The sequence below is a fragment of the Glycine soja genome, chromosome 20, assembly GCF_004193775.1.
Source record: "Glycine soja cultivar W05 chromosome 20, ASM419377v2, whole genome shotgun sequence".
In the NCBI taxonomy this organism is placed as follows: domain Eukaryota; kingdom Viridiplantae; phylum Streptophyta; class Magnoliopsida; order Fabales; family Fabaceae; genus Glycine; species Glycine soja.
The window spans coordinates 48,687,333-48,705,641 of record NC_041021.1 but is presented as its reverse complement, the minus strand read 5'-3'; the positions used below and the strand labels follow the sequence as shown (position 1 = coordinate 48,705,641).

The 18,309-nt window shown below is 31.6% G+C and overlaps 1 protein-coding gene and 1 pseudogene across 2 annotated transcripts; one reads left to right on the top strand and one right to left on the bottom strand.

The window, feature by feature from the left end:
• The first annotated feature begins 3,063 nt into the window (after nucleotides 1-3,063).
• On the top strand, nucleotides 3,064-4,700 carry LOC114403818 (annotated as a pseudogene).
• A 2,184-nt stretch (nucleotides 4,701-6,884) lies between these two features.
• LOC114401629 lies at nucleotides 6,885-12,475 on the bottom strand. 2 transcript variants are annotated; one of them, XM_028364191.1, is made up of 8 exons: nucleotides 12,232-12,475; nucleotides 11,509-12,116; nucleotides 11,265-11,351; nucleotides 10,908-11,174; nucleotides 9,898-10,068; nucleotides 9,296-9,349; nucleotides 7,792-7,938; nucleotides 6,885-7,551 (listed from the first exon to the last, which is right to left on the bottom strand). In XM_028364191.1, exons 2-8 carry the CDS (start codon nucleotides 11,731-11,733, stop codon nucleotides 7,174-7,176), a joined length of 1,329 nt encoding a protein of 442 aa, XP_028219992.1. In that variant the 5' UTR covers nucleotides 11,734-12,116; nucleotides 12,232-12,475; the 3' UTR covers nucleotides 6,885-7,173. The 2 variants fall into 2 exon arrangements, with proteins under 2 accessions (XP_028219992.1, XP_028219991.1); XM_028364190.1 differs by having other exon boundaries at nucleotides 11,509-12,475.
• Between the last annotated feature and the right edge of the window lie 5,834 nt (nucleotides 12,476-18,309).

Here is an 18,309-nt window from a genome sequence, read left to right as displayed (position 1 = left end):
ACCACCAATTTTATTCCTATTAAATAAAAAATAAAAAATTATATTTTTAAAGAACTAAATTAGTGTCAACTAAAACAATAAATTAATCAATTTTTATCATTTATATTAACTTAATTTCTTAGAAATTTTAATTATGTTATTAGTCTCTCAAAATTAGGAGATTTATTTTTTAACCCTTCAAATAAAATATTTAGTTTCTCAAATTAAAAAAATATTCTTTTTAGTTTTTTGGTCATAATTTAAGGAACTAAAAAATATATTTTTTTTATTTGAGAGAAAGAACTATAAAAAAATTAATTTGAGAAAATAAAAACATATATAATTAAGCCTTCTTAGAATATGTAGTCTCACGACAGTTCTCCTTCCCTTCTCTTCTGTGGGATATTTTAATGATATGATTCTAATTAATGGCCGGCAGCTTCACTGAGAAGACAACTTCAATTAGGGTATACACCCTACAATAAATTTAATAATCGCCAAAGGTTGCATATTTCTCTTTCGTATTAAGTCATTCACATATTTTTGTCAGTATCATATGACGCACTGGAAAATATTATCTTATAGATCTAACTATATAATGTTAGATATTTTTCTTTAAAAGAATAGTTAGTCATTAATTAAAATAAGTACATAAGTTAACTCTCTTTTTTTTTATATTTTTTGTAAGTTAGAAGTTTAGATAGTTAATTTATTATCATATATTAAATTTTAAAAGTCAGTTATGAAGAATATGACAACAAAACTTATATATATATATATATATATATATATATATATATATATGAATAATAGTTGAGTTCTAAAATAATCTCATTGGCTCATTATTAAGAAAACTACGACATACACCGGCAGAAGAGACTGATTGTTATTGTACTTGTTTTTAATAATACAGTAATTTTTATCTAGGAAATTGATATTTTAGTACAAATTTTATAACTTCTTGTGAAAAGAACAAATTTAGCTCATATAATCATATCTAAATGGTTTATATCTGATATCATGTGACCTCTTAAAGTCAAATTACATTTTAAAAACACTCATATGACTTGTCTTTTAATATTAATTATTTATTATTTATACGGAAATGTAATGGCCAATATTTTTTTTTCTAAAACTTTTAGGTAAAAAAAAATTCCTTTCACCATTTTCTATATCTACACACTAATAATTGATTTCTGTTAGATAATTGAAGCCTACATGGACAAAAAATCCTTTCTCCCTTGATTCAAGTAATTCACGATCTTATGGATTTGCAATGGACAATCTCCTTGGGGCATACTCTTGGTGAAGATAATGCGTGATTGTGACTTGCTAAAAATGATACAATTCATGAAGATGCTTTTCTCAATTAGGATGTTTGCCCAGCTCAATTAACCATTCTTATGTTGGCGGACACAATGGGTGTAATTAGTCTCTCTAGTTTTTGCTTTTTTCTATATATTTAAAAATTTTAATTTAGTTTTCAAATTTTTTTAAAATGCACCAATTTTGATCCTTCCAAGCGAGCACTTCATCGGCCGCGTCACTCACCTTTTCTCTTATGTTTCCATTTCCATTCACAAACACGTTTTTCTTTCTGATTTAATTAACTAAACACAGGTAACTAAGGTCAAGACCATAACTCCTCCACGTGACATTTTGAACGCTCCTCAGTGTGGAGGCTACAACACATAATACTTGTCTTACGAGAAGCGCGACTGTTGAGTTCACGTCGGGTAGAAGTGAAAAGGTTGAGCACCATACAAGTGAGGAGAAAACTTATAAACCTGAGCCTTAAGATTTTGTGTTAGAGTGTGGTGTCATCTAATTTAAATCTTAAATCTGGAGATCAATATTGGACTTGTAACTCTCCATGCCCCTATCAACATGGCTTTGGCTTGTTAGGGGGTATATGGAGGTCCCAATTTTAGGGCAGGAAATTGTGACAGGATAGCATGCCAATTAAAGGGCAAACAAGAAAGTAAGTCGGAATGAACAGATGTGAAGAGCTGGGAATTACGGGAGAAAGATTACTGCTGTCTCAGAACTGTGCTGTAAGATTATTGATAAGGATGGGTGTATCTAGAGGTTCTTTTTAGTACCAGGCCATAAATATCTTTCACAACAACGAATATTGTTCGACATATAGGTGGCAATTTCTTTAAATATTTAATATTTTAAAACTGTATATTTAAAGTTTAAATTAATTTGAAACTATTAATGGAATTGAAAGCTTAAGGAGAAAGAATAGATTTTGAAATGTAGATAAACCACCTTTTTTTACTAAATAAGACTTAAATATATTTTTTGTTTATGTAATTTAATATTTTTTTTGTTCTTATAATTTTTTATTTTAATACTAAATTAAAAAAATAAAAAATATATTTAAACCTTAAATAAAGATAATATGTTCAATTTTCTAAAAATTAACCATCCAAAGAATAATTAACACTAATATACCGAGCATAATACTTATTCAATATATACAAAAATTAATAAAAAAAAAACACAAATATATAGATAGATAGATATTAGTTTAGATAAAATGGTAGTAATGTAAGGTATATTTTTTTTTAATTTGTTAATTTAAAAGATTAAGATAATATTAATTATTTTTCAATTATATCCTTTTCTATCTGATTTTTAAATATTTTATATACTTATTGCACAAGGAGAGAAAGAATGGTGAAAATGAAGTTAAAAATAATTTAAATACAAACAAAAATATTAGTTAATATGTTTTTAAATTGGATGTTATCTTTCAATATGGACATGCAGATGAAAAGAAACGAGAATGTTAAATTATTAACTATTCCCCTCAGGTACTATTTAAGAAGTAAAAGTGTAAATCTTTTATTAGAAACATAATATTTACGCTGCCAACTCCATCAAAAGTTTTAATACAAAAATTATTTATTGATTTCTTAACTAATATTCTCACCAAATTGTTTAAACATAGGTTTGAGGATTATGAGAGAAAAAGAAGGTTTTTTTTCTCTCTCTCTTTCAATTTAGAGAGTTATCTGATATTTATAAAAACAAACAAAACAGCAAAACATTAAATTTATACAAATAGGGGAGTGACTGAGCTAGAAAAAAAAAGGAGAGGAAACGTGTCTAAATACGTAGGGCTGAGGAGAAGCCAACGAAAGAATCCCAAACTCAGCAGTGTGTAGTATATCAACACAATATTTGAGGAGGATCTATTCGCGCATATGATTTAAATTGGAAGGTTCCCTCTAAAGCTCTCAAAACCACTAACCTAACAGCATATCTATTCTATACTCTTCTCTCTCTTGCTCCGCCAACCACCTTGCACCACTCTTCAACGACACCGCCGCCGCAAACTACCTCTGCGCCCAATTCGATTCCATTTCCAAGGGCCTCGCCGACACCACCTACTTTCTGTTTTCGCCATGCTCTGCGCCGGCTCCGTCAGAGCCAAGAACACCATGAACATCATGCTCACCAAAGTCCTCGACGCCGCCGCCGGCGGCCTCTCTTACTACCTCTTCGGCTTCGCATTCGCCTTCGGCGCCCTCTCCAACGGCTTTATCGGCCGCCACTTCTTCGGCCTCCGAGATTTCCCGATGGGTGCCTCTCCCTCCGGCGACTACAGCTTCTTCCTCTACCAGTGGGCCTTCGCCATCGCCGCCGCCGGAATCACCAGCGGCACCATCGCCGAGAGAACACAGTTCGTGGCTTACCTCATCTACTCTTCTTTCTTAACCGGTTTGGTTTACCCCATCGTTTCGCATTGGTTCTGGTCCTCAGACGGTTGGGCCAGCGCGGCTCGTAGCAACGGAAATGTTTTGTTCGGGTCTGGAGTCATCGACTTTGCGGGCTCAGGCGTTGTTCACATGGTTGGCGGGATAGCGGGCATGTGGGGGGCTTTAATTGAAGGCCCGAGAATCGGCCGGTTCGACCGGACGGGCCGGTCCGTGGCTTTGCGTGGCCACAGCGCGTCTTTAGTTGTGCTTGGTTCGTTTTTGTTGTGGTTCGGGTGGTACGGCTTCAACCCTGGTTCGTTTATCACTATAGCGAAGGGTATTATGGTCAATGGAGCGCGATAGGGAGGACAGCTGTCACGACGGCATTGGCTGGGAGCACTGCGGTTATTGGTGGGCCATTGGAACGCGATTGACGTATGTAACGGCCTGCTTGACGGGTTCGCTGCGATTACATCGGGCTGTGCCGTAGTAGAACCGTGGGCCGCGATTGTGTGCGGGTTTGTGGCGGCGTGGGTTTTGATTGGGCTTAATAAGCTTGCCGCGAAGGTGGAGTACGATGATCCACTGGAGGCGGCGCAGCTTCACGGCGGGTGTGGCGCGTGGGGAGTGTTCTTCACGAGATTGTTTGCGAAGAGAGTGTACATGGAGGAGATTTGCGGCGTTGGAAGGCCGTTCGGGGCGTTGATGGGCGGCGCAGGTGATTCAGATATTGGTGGTGTGCGGGTGGGTCACGGCGACCATGGCGGCGTTGTTCAAAAGATGAATCTGTTTGAGAATTTCGAGGGATGGTGGGTTTGCATATGCATATGATAGCTGAAGCAGGGGAGTAGGATTGATGATGCTAATACCACTGCACCACAAGTCTGATACTTGCTAGCTACTTCATCAAGGAATATGTTTATGCATGCTTTTCTAGCTCTCTAGTTTCCTATCTATATATTTTATGATGGCAATATCTATTTTTCTATAAGAATAAATTATTTTTTATTATGTGAGTGGAGAACTATAATTTAATATTATTGTACATGAAAATTTTACAGCCTAGCTATGGAAACTTCATAAAAAATATATTTGTTTTGCGGTTTTGGGATTCATTGTGCTTCCAATACTTATTTGTACACTTCAAGATTAATTCTCGCAAGTAAAAATGAAATAATACGGGGTAGGAATCAGATTCATATTTTATCATAATGTTGTTGAGAAATAAAAATCAATGCATATTTTTTACACTACTACAAAAAAAGTTTTCTACGTCGGTTAAAATACGGAATTCGACATTGGTTCATCTGACAATCATCTTAGAAGGGTATCTTTCTAAGACAATTTTTAGATAAAAAATCGTCTTGAAAGGGTATACTTTCTAAAACGGTTTTTTAGATAATTGTCTTAGAATATATTTTTTTAAAAAAAAAATTGAAAATATATAAAAGATTCTAAATGATTTTTCGAGAAAACTGTCTTAGAATGTGTTTTTTTTTAAATAAAAATATTTTGAATTACTTCCATCCATGAGATACCGATTCAAGGAAAAAAATCACACTATATCTCAAATTCTTTCAAACAAATATATCATGATTGGCTCTCAATAACAAGATTAAATTAATTAAATAAATTAATAACTCCAAAGTGCAATTACTTGCTTGATGTACATGCATAAATTGTTGGAGAGGGGATTGTGCTCAGCACTCTCGTGGCTGCCTTCACCGTCACCACATGGACTCGCCGGAGCATCGGACACGGTCGTGGGAACCCTAATTGGAGGAGGGGAACGGGGAGAAGTAAAAACATGATGAAATTGGAGAAATAAAAAATCCTAGAGAGATAAGACAGAAAGGGTAAAATAAAAATAAAAGAAGAAATAAAAAAAAACACTGAGATGTTGAAACCTATTGTGACGTGATTTTGTATTTGGTGCAAGAAAAAATGAATGCCAGAGAAGAGAGGAGTGAGGAGACGATGGAGATGAGAGTGAGAAGTTAGGGAGATATAAAACGCACTTATTTTTAAGATGGATTTTAGAAAATCCTCTTAAAATAACAATCATTCTAAAGTGGTTTTCACGAAACTATCATCGTTGAAAAATCTTATATTTATGAATTTGTCACCACTTAATATACTATAACGATTATTGGAGAACCATCGTTATATTACCGACGTAGAAAACACTTTTTATAGTAGTGTTATCTCAACATGAAAGTAATTAATATGTTTTTTTTATCTCTTACTCACACAAGCACCAATTTGTCTAATTGGACCGAACTACTTTTTTCTCAGATAACGGACTGGCCCATTCTGCCGCTATTCCAGTCCGCTCAATCTTCCTAATGGTAATTAGTGTGGGGAAAAAAATGTATAGATGTATTTTAATAACCCATTAATTACTCAATGTAATATTTTTAACAATTTTTTTATTATTTGAAAAAATCGTATAAGTTTCACTAATTAATAAATGATTTTCATTAAATAAATACGAAATTCACATGAATTTGAATTAATAATAAAAAATATATTGAACAAAGTATGTTACTTATATTTCCAATTTTTTTTTAACACCTACTAATAATATCTCAAAACCAATATTTAATTAAAGACAAATTTCTAAATTTAATTTACATGAAGACTCAACTATCTATAATTATTTCAAGTTTTTATTATAGTGTTTGTCGATTGTTTAGATTTAGTTCTACTAACTTACTAAGGTTGGGTTAGTGAGTGGAGGAAGAAATTAAGTAATAAGCTCAAAGTATTCAGTTTCAGCTTTGTTGTTGTCATTATATACACGTTAACTTGGCAACCAGAATCGCAACGTTACCTAAATTTCACCCCTAGTTTGTTGCAAGCGTTTCACATATTACCACTTACCAGTAGGTGATCCATGATCTAATAAATAATGTTGGTCACACTCTATTCATGAGTCACACGCAAATTTTACCCAGAAGAATGTTCAAAAGAAGCATTATTCACTACAACATCCCCTTAAATGATTAAATTTTAAGAGAACAAAAGAATTAGTTGGAAATTTTGTCTAAAATTTTTGGTTTATAATACTAATGCATTCTAACTAAAAAGTTTGTATATTAGCACTCTCTCTCTATATATATATAGAGAGAGAGAGAGAGCAAAAATTATTAAAATAAAAAGAAATCAGGCATGCGTAAAATTTCAGACATCATATTGAGCCGTTCAAATCTGCAAATTCCTTATTATTGTTGAGTTAATTACAACTCAAAATTTCCTCTCCCGGCCCTTTCATCGGTCGAAACAAAAAAAAAATAGTGGAAGTGGTAGAAACAAGAGCGGAAATAGCACAATATTAGTTCTATAATTACGTACAAATAAAGAATGTAACAGAAAAGATATTACTTGAGATGGACTATTATTTTTTTTCTTTTTGTTTTGTATTTAGAGATGGACTAATTTGAAACTGAAGTAAATCTGATATATACGTTATAGACGTTTATAATCATGGGCACTGTGGATTGTTCCCAGGCCCACCGTAGTAGAAGTAGGTGCCCCATTCGTTGCTGTAGTAGCTCTTAATGTCGTAACAGTTTGTATTTTCGGCTAAGGTTGAGATGCCCTGCACAGAACTCAGATTGTTATCCGTGTCTACGGTCTGAAGGTTCCGGAAGTAGCTTGCTTTTCCGAAACCATCTTCTGCGAAGTGCCCAGAGCCCATTTGGGTAAAGGTGTGTTGGCCGTTGGTTCGTGAGTTCACAACCTCTCCTCCCCACTCCACCATCGTGGCGTGGTCTGCTAAGTGTGTGAATAGCTCTGCGGGCCAATACCCTACCAATGTGTTGTCACCAAAACTCATCCACCAATTCCCCACTTTTGGATCCTAATTCATATTCACAACAACAACAAAATGTCACAAAAATCTTTTCATACAAAACATTTTCATATTTAGAAAAAATAAGTTATGTACGACTTCCTCAACTAATCAGAAATCATCATGTGTACGTAGGACTGTAGGACTTTTAATACGTACAGATTATTAAACTCTTTTATTGAATCCTTTATTTGACTTTGAAATGTATGAATGCACATTCATGAATTTGCATGTGGGAGAACTACTGACCTTCCAAATGAGGATTGTGATGTCATATTGGTTGCCATCATAAGAAGAGACAGGAGAAATGGCAGCTCCAATGGCTATTCTGCTATTGGTTTGAATAAAGCCAGCACAAAGAAGGTTGTAACATCCGGTTGCCCGGTACGAGTCACTCTGCATCGCCAAAAAAACCTTCAGATATTTATAAAAGGATCACACTTCAACTTATTTAATTGCTCTTCTGTTTCACTAACCCTACCCAGACTAACATTAATTGATGACTTAGACTAAGTGTATTTGGAAGAGTAGAGATTATATTTGATGTCGTCTCAACTTGACTAAGTGTTTTAAATGTTTTTTTTTTTATAAAAAGATTTATTAACTTAAAGGATACTATTTTTCAAAACATAATATCATATTAATAAAAAAATTATTTTGAAATATATACTATAAAAAAATACATTAATTGATTTTAGTTTTATGTTTCTTTAGTTCTATGAATTATGACAACAAATTAAGTAAACTCAGTCTTATCTATAGATTAAATTTGGACGATTTCATCAAAATTTGAATTTTAGATCAAATAAGAATAAAAATACCATGAATACCATATGTTTTAAAAAATGAAGAGTGGGCCGTATAATATGGATTTTTGGGATCAACAATATATTGTAGTTATACCGACTAATTGGCCCTCGAGACAAAGCAATAAGTTGGATTAGGGTGGCGATTAATTGGTTTATTTTATTATGAGTATGATTGAAATTCGTTGATTACTCTTTCCTCCATCTAGCCTTTTCTTTTTCTTTTGGGTAAATTAAAGTTGGAAGCTGATTATTACCAATTAACTTGCCATTCTACATGATACATTAATTCTAACCGAAAAGAAGAAGAAAAAAAACTCAAATCAGAAATGTAGTATATTAATTCGGAGCAGCTAGGTCCATTTACTATTTTTCACTACATCTTTGCTTTTTTGTGGTAAAAAATCAGTCCCAAGTCACAACCCAAATAATTCATGTCAACTGAAGGTTAAGTAGATCATAATAAGTTCCTAAAGCCAATCTTTGATGTGTCTTGATTGTCACCCCGGCTAGACTAATTAAGGACCACTGTAGTAATTAATGTCATCAAAGTCAACTATATTTAATTAAACATAATTTAAACAACATACACACAAACACAAGTAAAATGAGCTCTATTTGTTTTCCTAGTACTGTCATGTTATTGAATAATACGATACATGCATGGTTTTACGAAGTCCTTTAAAAAAAAGACTTTATCAAATAAGGATTTACCGAAATATACTAATATTGTATGACTCATTAATTAAATTTGATAAATAGAAAACTGTCTTTCACTCTATAAAACTGGTACGTGATGTTACTGAACATTATGAGAAGAAGATTCAAGTTCTTCATAAAATGAAAACATTGTTGTATTTCTTCTTGTTGAAGCTAGCTTTTGTGTTGTGAGAGAGGCAAGGGGATACCTATATATTTTTTAGAAGGAGGAAAAAGAAAGTACTAACCGTCCAATAAGTGAACAATCTTGGTCTGCTGTCACCATAGAGCTCCGGACTGACCTGACTAGTAGAATGATCAAAGCTTCAGAGACTATTTTATAAAATTAGAATTTTCTGTTCCTTCACGCACATTGAGTGTGCAATGTAATGTGCCGTGTATCACATGCATTCTAATTAATTCATGACATGTTCGGTTACTTCAAGGAACCAACTGAAAATGAAGTTTATAATAATAATAATAATAATAATAATAATAATAATACTAATAATAAATGGCTATGTGAATGGAGATTGAAACTCGCTGTCTTGCAATAAATTTCATCTAATTATTTTATGGGTATTCATCCACTTTCCAACATTAAACATATAATTAAATATTTTTTCGTCAAGTTGTATTATTATAATTTATGAATTTTTTCATAAATTAAAATGAATTCTCAATTTGTAAAGTTTCTCATTATTTTTCTAAAAAATAAGAGAATTTTTATAAATTAATTAATAGAAAACTCATTTTAGTTTCTAAAAAATTATTTTCATTTTTTTCTTCTATAAAAACTTACCAAACAGACCCTTAAGATATTTGAGAGTGTTGGAATTGGAAGGAGTACCTGCCATCCAGCTTCGATGCTATTAAGATCGGTGCCATCGAAGGATCCTGAAAGGATCCAAAGTTGCGATAGACTAAACTCGTTGATTACTTGAATTGATGGATCCCATACGTTAATTGTGGCCTTTGCCCCGTACATCTCTTGCGATGATCCCGTATATGCGATCGCATGCTGCATACCGCAAATTTAGAATTAATAGAAAAAAGCAAAGTCTCTTTGCATTAAAAACAACAATTACTAATTCTAACGACAAAAGCCTTTCTTTTTTAATCATAATAGAGGTTGAGAATTAATGAATTACAATACGAGAAAGATAACATAGGTTGAAGTACAAACAAAGCAATCTTGATAGCTTTCAATCTTAAAATTAAGTAATATTTAAAAGGATTAGGTGTTGTCAAACAGCTAGCAATATTGGCTAGATCTAGTTGTGAAAGTTACATTTTTGTTGAGTAAAAAATTATACCATTTCGACCTTTGCACACATGATTTATCATTATCTGTTAATTTTCATTTAAAAAATATATATATTTATGTGGAAAATCATACAACAAAAAGGTGTAAAACAATGGTATCCCTAATTAATATGGTATATTAGCACAGTACTTCACTGTAAGATTACATAATAGGTAGGTTTATAGAATTTAAATAAAACAAAGTATTACTTTAGAAACATTCTCTTCGTTGATAATGGAGAAGAGATGATACAGACTGATATATATAATTCTAACACTAAAGAGCACTAATTATACATATATATGTAGTCGACTTTCCCATGAATAAAAAAAAGATTTTGAACAAACAATTGATGCAGTATTTATGTATATAGTTGAAATGAAGCTTGGATGCAATGAGTTGTGGTATGTAGTAGCAGTCAATATTCAACTCATAGAGGCACAATTTGTTTTAATTTCATCTGAAGGCGCATTATATTCATTGGGAAGGTGTAATAATGTATTAGAACTTAGAAGCTGGCTAGGTATGAAATATTATAGGTACGAAGCACGCACCTCATGGCCATTGCCGCTGAGAATATCGGGTGCATCGTTGCGGCGAGAGAGGGAATCAACTCGTGAGCGTTTCTTCCCAAAGTCATACAAAGACTTTGCTCTCATCACGTCATGCACTGTGCTACGCCGTATTGGAACCGTTCCCTTAGGACACCGTGTCCCATTTAGGTGCCACATTTGCCATGCCTTCTCTCTCACTCTCACCTTTTCCATATCATCCTCAACTCTCATCACTTTCATCCCTTTTGGCATCTCCGTTGGCATTTTCTATTACATCCATCATCAAACAACATTTTTTGGGCCATGAGTAAAGTGCAAGGAAAGCAAAGCTAGAGCTAGGTTGTTGTACACCTATACCTGGATCTTGTGATTCTTTAAAAGGGGGTGATCTAAAGCCAGTTGTTTTCTTTTGTGAACACAATCTATAAGATCTCCATCTGGACTCTGCAATTACAATCCGACAGCAAAGAATACTTACTGTTACATATAATAAAGAAGGAAAAAACCAACATTTATGTGGCCATTTAAAACCTCAACCACTGATCAGCGTACGCTAAAAACTATAGTACAAATATAACATTAATGGTAACAGTAATATTACCTCTATGGTGAGCACCGGAGGCTTATTGATCTTGTTCAAGTGCTTACTAATCCTTTCAAGTCTAAGGGTACTGCTATGCCTATGCCTCGTGTAATTTAGCGTAGAAGATTCAACCACAGCCCTTTGTAGAAGTATGGCAACAAAGAAAGTGAGAAGGAGAAGATGATGGTCCTCACGAGGAGTTGAACAGGAGCACCTTCTCTTTCTCCCGATAATAATACCCATATCTCTTTCAGCACCAAGAAAAAAAATGGGTAAAAACAACAACGTTAAGGCTAGCTAGGAAACCATTACTAGCAAAGCAAATAGCACAGAAAATCTGACTTTCATGGTTATTTCCATGCCTAAACACTAAACCAAGAAAAGAAAGTTGGAAAACGACTTGTTAAGAGAAAAAAGAAACGAAGGAAGGCTCTCTCTATTTAATAGTATTAATGGTGAGGAAGGGAGTGGTTGAGATCAATTAAGCTGCTGCAGCTCACAGACCCTTTTCAACCTTCAGCATCAAGATCATGATTGCCTGCTTTAGATTTATGAGCTGATGATGAAGCACTACACATGCGATTTGGAGATTAATTTATGGTGTTGTTTGTGATTGCACAAAAAACCTTCAACCAAAGGAGAGATCAAGTTTGTGGGTTAGAGAGAGGAAGGGTGATTTGCTTTGGTTAGCTTTCACAAAGTTGAAAACTTAATGAAAGCATTATAAAAACTCAGACCTACCCAACTGAAACAATCTCCCTTTTATTGCACTTCTTCAATGTGTATCTGCCACCATACACTTTGCCATTAATATTTCCCTTGAAGCACACCTTCCCTCCCTCTCGCTTGCTTTCCTTCACAGTCTCTCCATTCCTTTGCTCAACCTTTTTTTTTTAAACCCTGACAAATTAAATAGCACTCAATTGGTGGAAAGGTGTGTGCTTTTAACTTTTGGTTTTTCCACGTGGGGCAGCCCTACTTTCCAATTTCATCGCCTAGATCGACGTACGTAGGTGTATCCAAATTTATGTGAACGCATAATGTAGAGTCCAATGCGTCTTAAATTAGTTTATTCTGAAAAAGTAAGTATTTAATTTTATACGTTTCTTCAAAGAGTTTTCTAAAGAAAAAATAATTTTAAAAGTTACTCGTTTTCAAATAAGCATTAGTCCCACTAACACGATAATATATTTACTCTTATTGTAAATATAAGGTATTACCAATACCTTTTTATCTATATGAATATTTGATTGTCGAAAAAAAACTAACACGAAAAATTATTACATATTAATACGAAATAATGCGATTTCAATCCATTTTAACATGACATATAACTATATTTTTATATTTATCAAAATGAAAATTTTAATCATCTTAGGGTACTAATATTTTGACTGCATTCTATTGTGATTTCTAATGCAGTCCTGTCTAAAAAAAATTCTACTTATTTTTACCTCATTTTTTTTCTATCTTTCTCTTTCTTTCATGTGTCTCAAAATATCATATATATCAATTTCTCAGTTTTTTTTCCTTTATGAAAAGCATATGTCGAGTCAACTTGCAAGATTTCTAATTCGCACAAATTAAGAAACATATTACAGGAACATCTAGCTGATATAGCGTGATCATAAATCCTTTGGCTAGTATTTTAATTTTTTCCCCCTCATGATAGCCCTATATACGAATATACCAATCAATTTAATTATGAGAAAAAAAAAATTGTGTATAAAAGTTTTAAAATAATTATCTAACCACAACCCATCATGGATAATAAATTTATTAACTTTTAAAATAATTCAAATACTAATTTTATTAACTTTTAAAATAATTCAAATACTAATTTATGATTAAATGATAATATATAAAATCAATCTATAGAATTAAACTCTTTAATATGTTGTTACTATATCTTATCAAATATACATTTGGCCAACTTGTCCTTTGTCTCCTTGAAGGAAAAAAAGACAAAATATTCACTATTGAAGAAAGCACATCGTCACTTTCAAAAAAAAAAAAAAGAAACACATCGTCATGCTATTTAACTAAGCAAATATGGAGCTTGCTATTGACAGGTTTGATTTCTTGAACGACTAGCTATCTTTGACATGACTAATTATGGAACGTGATTTAAATTGTAAGGGTGCCTTGGTTAATCAAATATTTTCAATCACTTAAAAAGTAATAATAATATTTTTACATTTTTAGTATAATAAATATTTAATTTCAATTAACTTATCTCCTAAATCAAACAATTACGGTATGTAATTAGATATAGAATAACTAAATGGAAAACAAAGAAAAGACGTAGTGAGAATATTGCAGAAGTTTCTCTGCAAGTTGTCTGTGGATATTAAGGTCTCTGTTTGAATATGTGTTACAAAAGGCACAGTCATTAATCATGTGATATAATTTTAAAACAATTTAACTTTTGTATGAGAATTTATTATTTTTTCTTATAAATATTATTATAAAATAAATTTTGATTATTAGTTAGATATATTTAATATATGACAGTTAAGCAAAATGCCTTTACTGTACTTTTTAAAAGATTAAACAGTATACATAATAATCAATGAATTCATGACACTACAAGGAAAAAATAAAATTGAGACAAAATTTTGTAGTAGAAAAATTTTCCATCTCAAAAAAGTAATTTTTTTTATAGATTTTGAGAGTTGTTACATTTTGGTCACACTAGTAATAAACGTCTCAATATATTTTCTTTTTATATGCTAAAGTACTTTTGTGGCCCATGTCATTAGGCCGATATAATGCACATGGCTCACGTGACATTCCATTATAGTTACACTTGTAATATATGCAATTAATAAAACATAGTTATATGTTTAAGTAACATTTCATTATATAATTCCACTTCAAGGATCAAGAGAAGGAAACGAATCAAATTAGCTTAGTTTTCCATTATACCCTGTTTTATTTCTCTTATAAAATCAAACATTTTGTTGTGAAATTTAAGTTCTTATTAGTGTCTACTTTTTATTCGTCTATTACTCAATGGATCAAGAACAATTAATACTCCCTAACTCTCTGGCTCTAAGTTAATCTTAGCATATATTAATTCCATTTGTTAGTTCTTAAAATGAGATTGTATATTTAATTTTCCTAATGGCTAACTTTATTTTCTTTTAGTTTCCTAAGTTATCCATCATGTAGATTTCTTAGTTATATTAGTCAATATTTTCTATTTCCTAATGACAACCTGTTCTCATTACTAAACTTGAAAAATTACTTAACACGTACGGTTCAAAGAACAATAGGCCACTACCTCACTTAGTCATATTAAGGTACAATTCCATAATACATAAGACTCCTCATAAAATCACTAACTCACCCTAATTAATCAAACCTACTTAATTTAGTTCCGTTTTCATCCCTATTAGGCCAAAACATACACAATCCAAGGTCATAGGTTTTTTCTTTATTTCAATCAATAACACAGTAACATCTATTCATAGTTTATCATTCAAAAGCAGTGATATATATTGTAAACACTAGCCAGAAATGGTTCCAAACAGGATATATGGTTCCAATTTGCGTTATCATTATCACAAATTCATACACATAATTGACATATACATTGTATACAGAAGCCAGAAATTAATTGTCTACCTCTTTTATTTAGCTAGTTTTTCTGTTTTTATCTATTAGTTACCAGAAAAATAAATAATATTTAATCCAATTCAAACAGAATTACATCCAAAAAAAATCATATATCAATCCAAAAGGAGGTGTGGCTTAATTACGTTAAGAAATCATTAATAAAGAATCTTTCTACCTATCTGTACATTGATGGGATTAGAGAACGAAAAGATTTTCTTAATGCATATCTTGATGGGAGTATTTGGTACGAAGGAATATTGATTAATTCCCCATGTTCATGCACTGTGTATCAAACTAAATTTTTCTTTAAATTTTAAATTGATTCAATAAGAAACAAAATGTTCTACCAATAAAAAAAAATAAGAAACGAATGTAGGAATTCAGCAGAAATAAATTTTCAACGAACAAAGAAATACGAGTGGAATTGGTGCCTTAATTAATTTAAAGTAAAATGTTAACGATCACATGCACATGCATGATGCATCTTATCTGTAGTTTCTTATTTTTTATTTCCTTTTTTATCTATCTTAATTTTATTTCGAATAAAGAATCGATTTGATATCTGAAAAATATGAAAGTCCCGATATAAATTCTTAAACATATAAAACTTCCCTAATTATTTTTTAAAATCTTAATTATATATATGGTTTTCAGAAACTAACGTGTATTCCACAGAAAAAAAATAATACTACTATAATTTAATTATATTTGTATCTGTTAAGGGATCAACGTGAATTCTTTTATTTTGTGAAGAATTAACGTAAAGTTAAATATTTTGAACCATTAGATATTTAGTTCTTTTTTATATCGAGATATTTAATCTTTTTATTTTTTTAGAAATATAAAAAGAGAAATAAATGTCATTTCACATAACTAATTATGTAGCACATATATTAGATTTGATATTTGCAGCTGGTCAACGTTGGGTGAGGGCAATCTAGTCACCATGAAAATGAAGTGAGCTCGATCACTTTAAAGGCAAGGCGATTAATTTAGGAATTAATGCATATGGGTCAAATGTGATCGACTTCCTGTTTATCAGTGTTGAGAACTGAGATAGCTAGATCAGCTAGCAGAGCCAAATTATTATATCCCCGAACACGTAAATTAACTTGTGAGAGATTGTTTTAATTTAATTACTTCATCATTCTAAAATTATAAATATTTTAATATTTAAGTTTTGTTTGTTTCAAAATTTTAGATGTTTTACAAATCTATGATTAAATTAAATCCACAACTATTTTTTAACTATTCTTATTTATAATTATTAATGTATTGAATATTTTTTGTTATCCAAAATAAACATCAATAACTAATTATTCATCAATAAGAATGTCCACCTAATATTATCTCTAGACTTTCCACTATCCAAATAATTATTCATCAATTAATATTTTTTAATGGGTGTATACTAACCTGAAGCATCTGTAGTTTTAGAATGGAGGGATTAGTGATTTAGAGTTTGGGTTATGAATATATATATATAACATTTAAAGAATTTTTTTTACTATCTATAACAGTTTTATTTTGCTTGAATAATTACTTCTCGTAAAAGATATATATGTGATCATTACCAGAAAAACGGCACCTAATTATACGTGTGTGAGATGGTATTCAAATGCTTTCAGATGAGACGTGGCGGAGAAGGAAAGCAAATCCTGAAATCTTAAGGAGCCACCAACAATTGGCCTCATGATTTCCACTGGTAGCTATCGTTAACGCTATTTTGGGATACTAATAATTTTATCCAGCTCGTCCACAATGCATATACTTCATTATTTATTTCATCGTCGCATTTTTCTGTAATTAAATAACCATGTTTTGTATATATTAATGAAAATTAACGTGAAATAATTTCAATGAACTAAATTATTGGTAGCTAGATAGAACAACTCTAATCAAAATCAACTAGTTGCAGCTCACATAGTAGAAAACACAAGCAAACATGGTTGTTTTGATCATCTATCAAATTATGTTCTAATTCTGTGAGTTAAATATGATACCTAAGTATTATAAATCTCTAATACTTATCTTTGATTCTTATATATATATATATATAATAAAAACTACACATGCCCCTCTTACTAGTATAATTTTCCTTCTATATTGCAAGATAGCATTTGCGTCAACTTGCACACATTTGACAAATCCACTTCTTGGGTTGGTGAAATAATTAGATAGGATGGGCTCTAGCCCCAAAATTAAATGGTCCAACTATATATGATAAAGTTAAATGTGTATTTTATAATTAGTTTTATTTTAGAATAATATGACGAATATGTGGATAATTATTATCCATTGATTGAAATCACTTAGGATTATATAAATGTATTCATCCTTACCTATTATCATCAATAAAGAAATCTGAATTTTATGATTATATCTTTTTAATTTTTGTTAGTTTTGTTTATTTTTCCTTTGTTTTTTGGAGAGTTCTTCTTGCTCTTGAATTAAGGAAATCATAGAATTATATATATATATATATATATATATATATATATATATATATATATATATATATATATATATATATGTAGAGAGAGAGATAGGAGTTCTTTCATGCAAAAGTGTTTCTAAACCGTTAGATTAACAATTTTAAAATCTAATGGCTTTGGTTTTTTCTCTCGCTCACTTTTTTATTTCTCTTTTACCATTTTATCCGTTCTATAAACAATGAAACCATTGATCTCAAAGACGGAAACAAGTTGACAGCTATTAATAATGTGAGGCAAGTACGGCTAAAAGAAATTACAAGCCACCAATTTGCATGATTAATAAAATGTTTTTTCAGTCGTCTGATCTCCAATAAATTTATTGATCAATCATTTTTCCGAAGATAATACACCCACCACTGCACCCTTCTTTAATATTCAATGTGATTTGAAAGTGAAATTCATTTGAAGTAAATCATAATATAATCTGCTGAAAGTCGTTTATTTATAGAAGATAAATAAAACAACAACAGAAGTACAGAACTAGTAAATTATATGATTTTTTTTCCTTTTAATCAAATATCTAGATACAAAGGAGTGATATTGTGAATGAATACCAAGAAGGGGAAGTAGATGTAGCAAAAGTCTTGTAGTTACCAAAAACACTTGGCAAATTCGTTAGCCTTAGGTTTGCTGAAAGCCCAAGAGTTTATGTGGGCTTTTAGGTCCTTGAGGCCTGCATTACAAATAGCGCTTTCCGGCCTAG

Excerpts from the sequence above, each read along its gene's own strand:
- LOC114401629 (XM_028364190.1), bottom strand. The coding sequence starts at position 11,733 with ATGGGTATTATTATCGGGAGAAAGAGAAGGTGCTCCTGTTCAACTCCT. Across the intron at positions 11,175-11,264 it reads TAAAGAATCACAAGATCCAG|AAAATGCCAACGGAGATGCC; the intron begins GTATAGGTGTAC and ends TGGATGTAATAG. Across the intron at positions 10,069-10,907 it reads TCAGCGGCAATGGCCATGAG|CATGCGATCGCATATACGGG; the intron begins GTGCGTGCTTCG and ends TGCGGTATGCAG.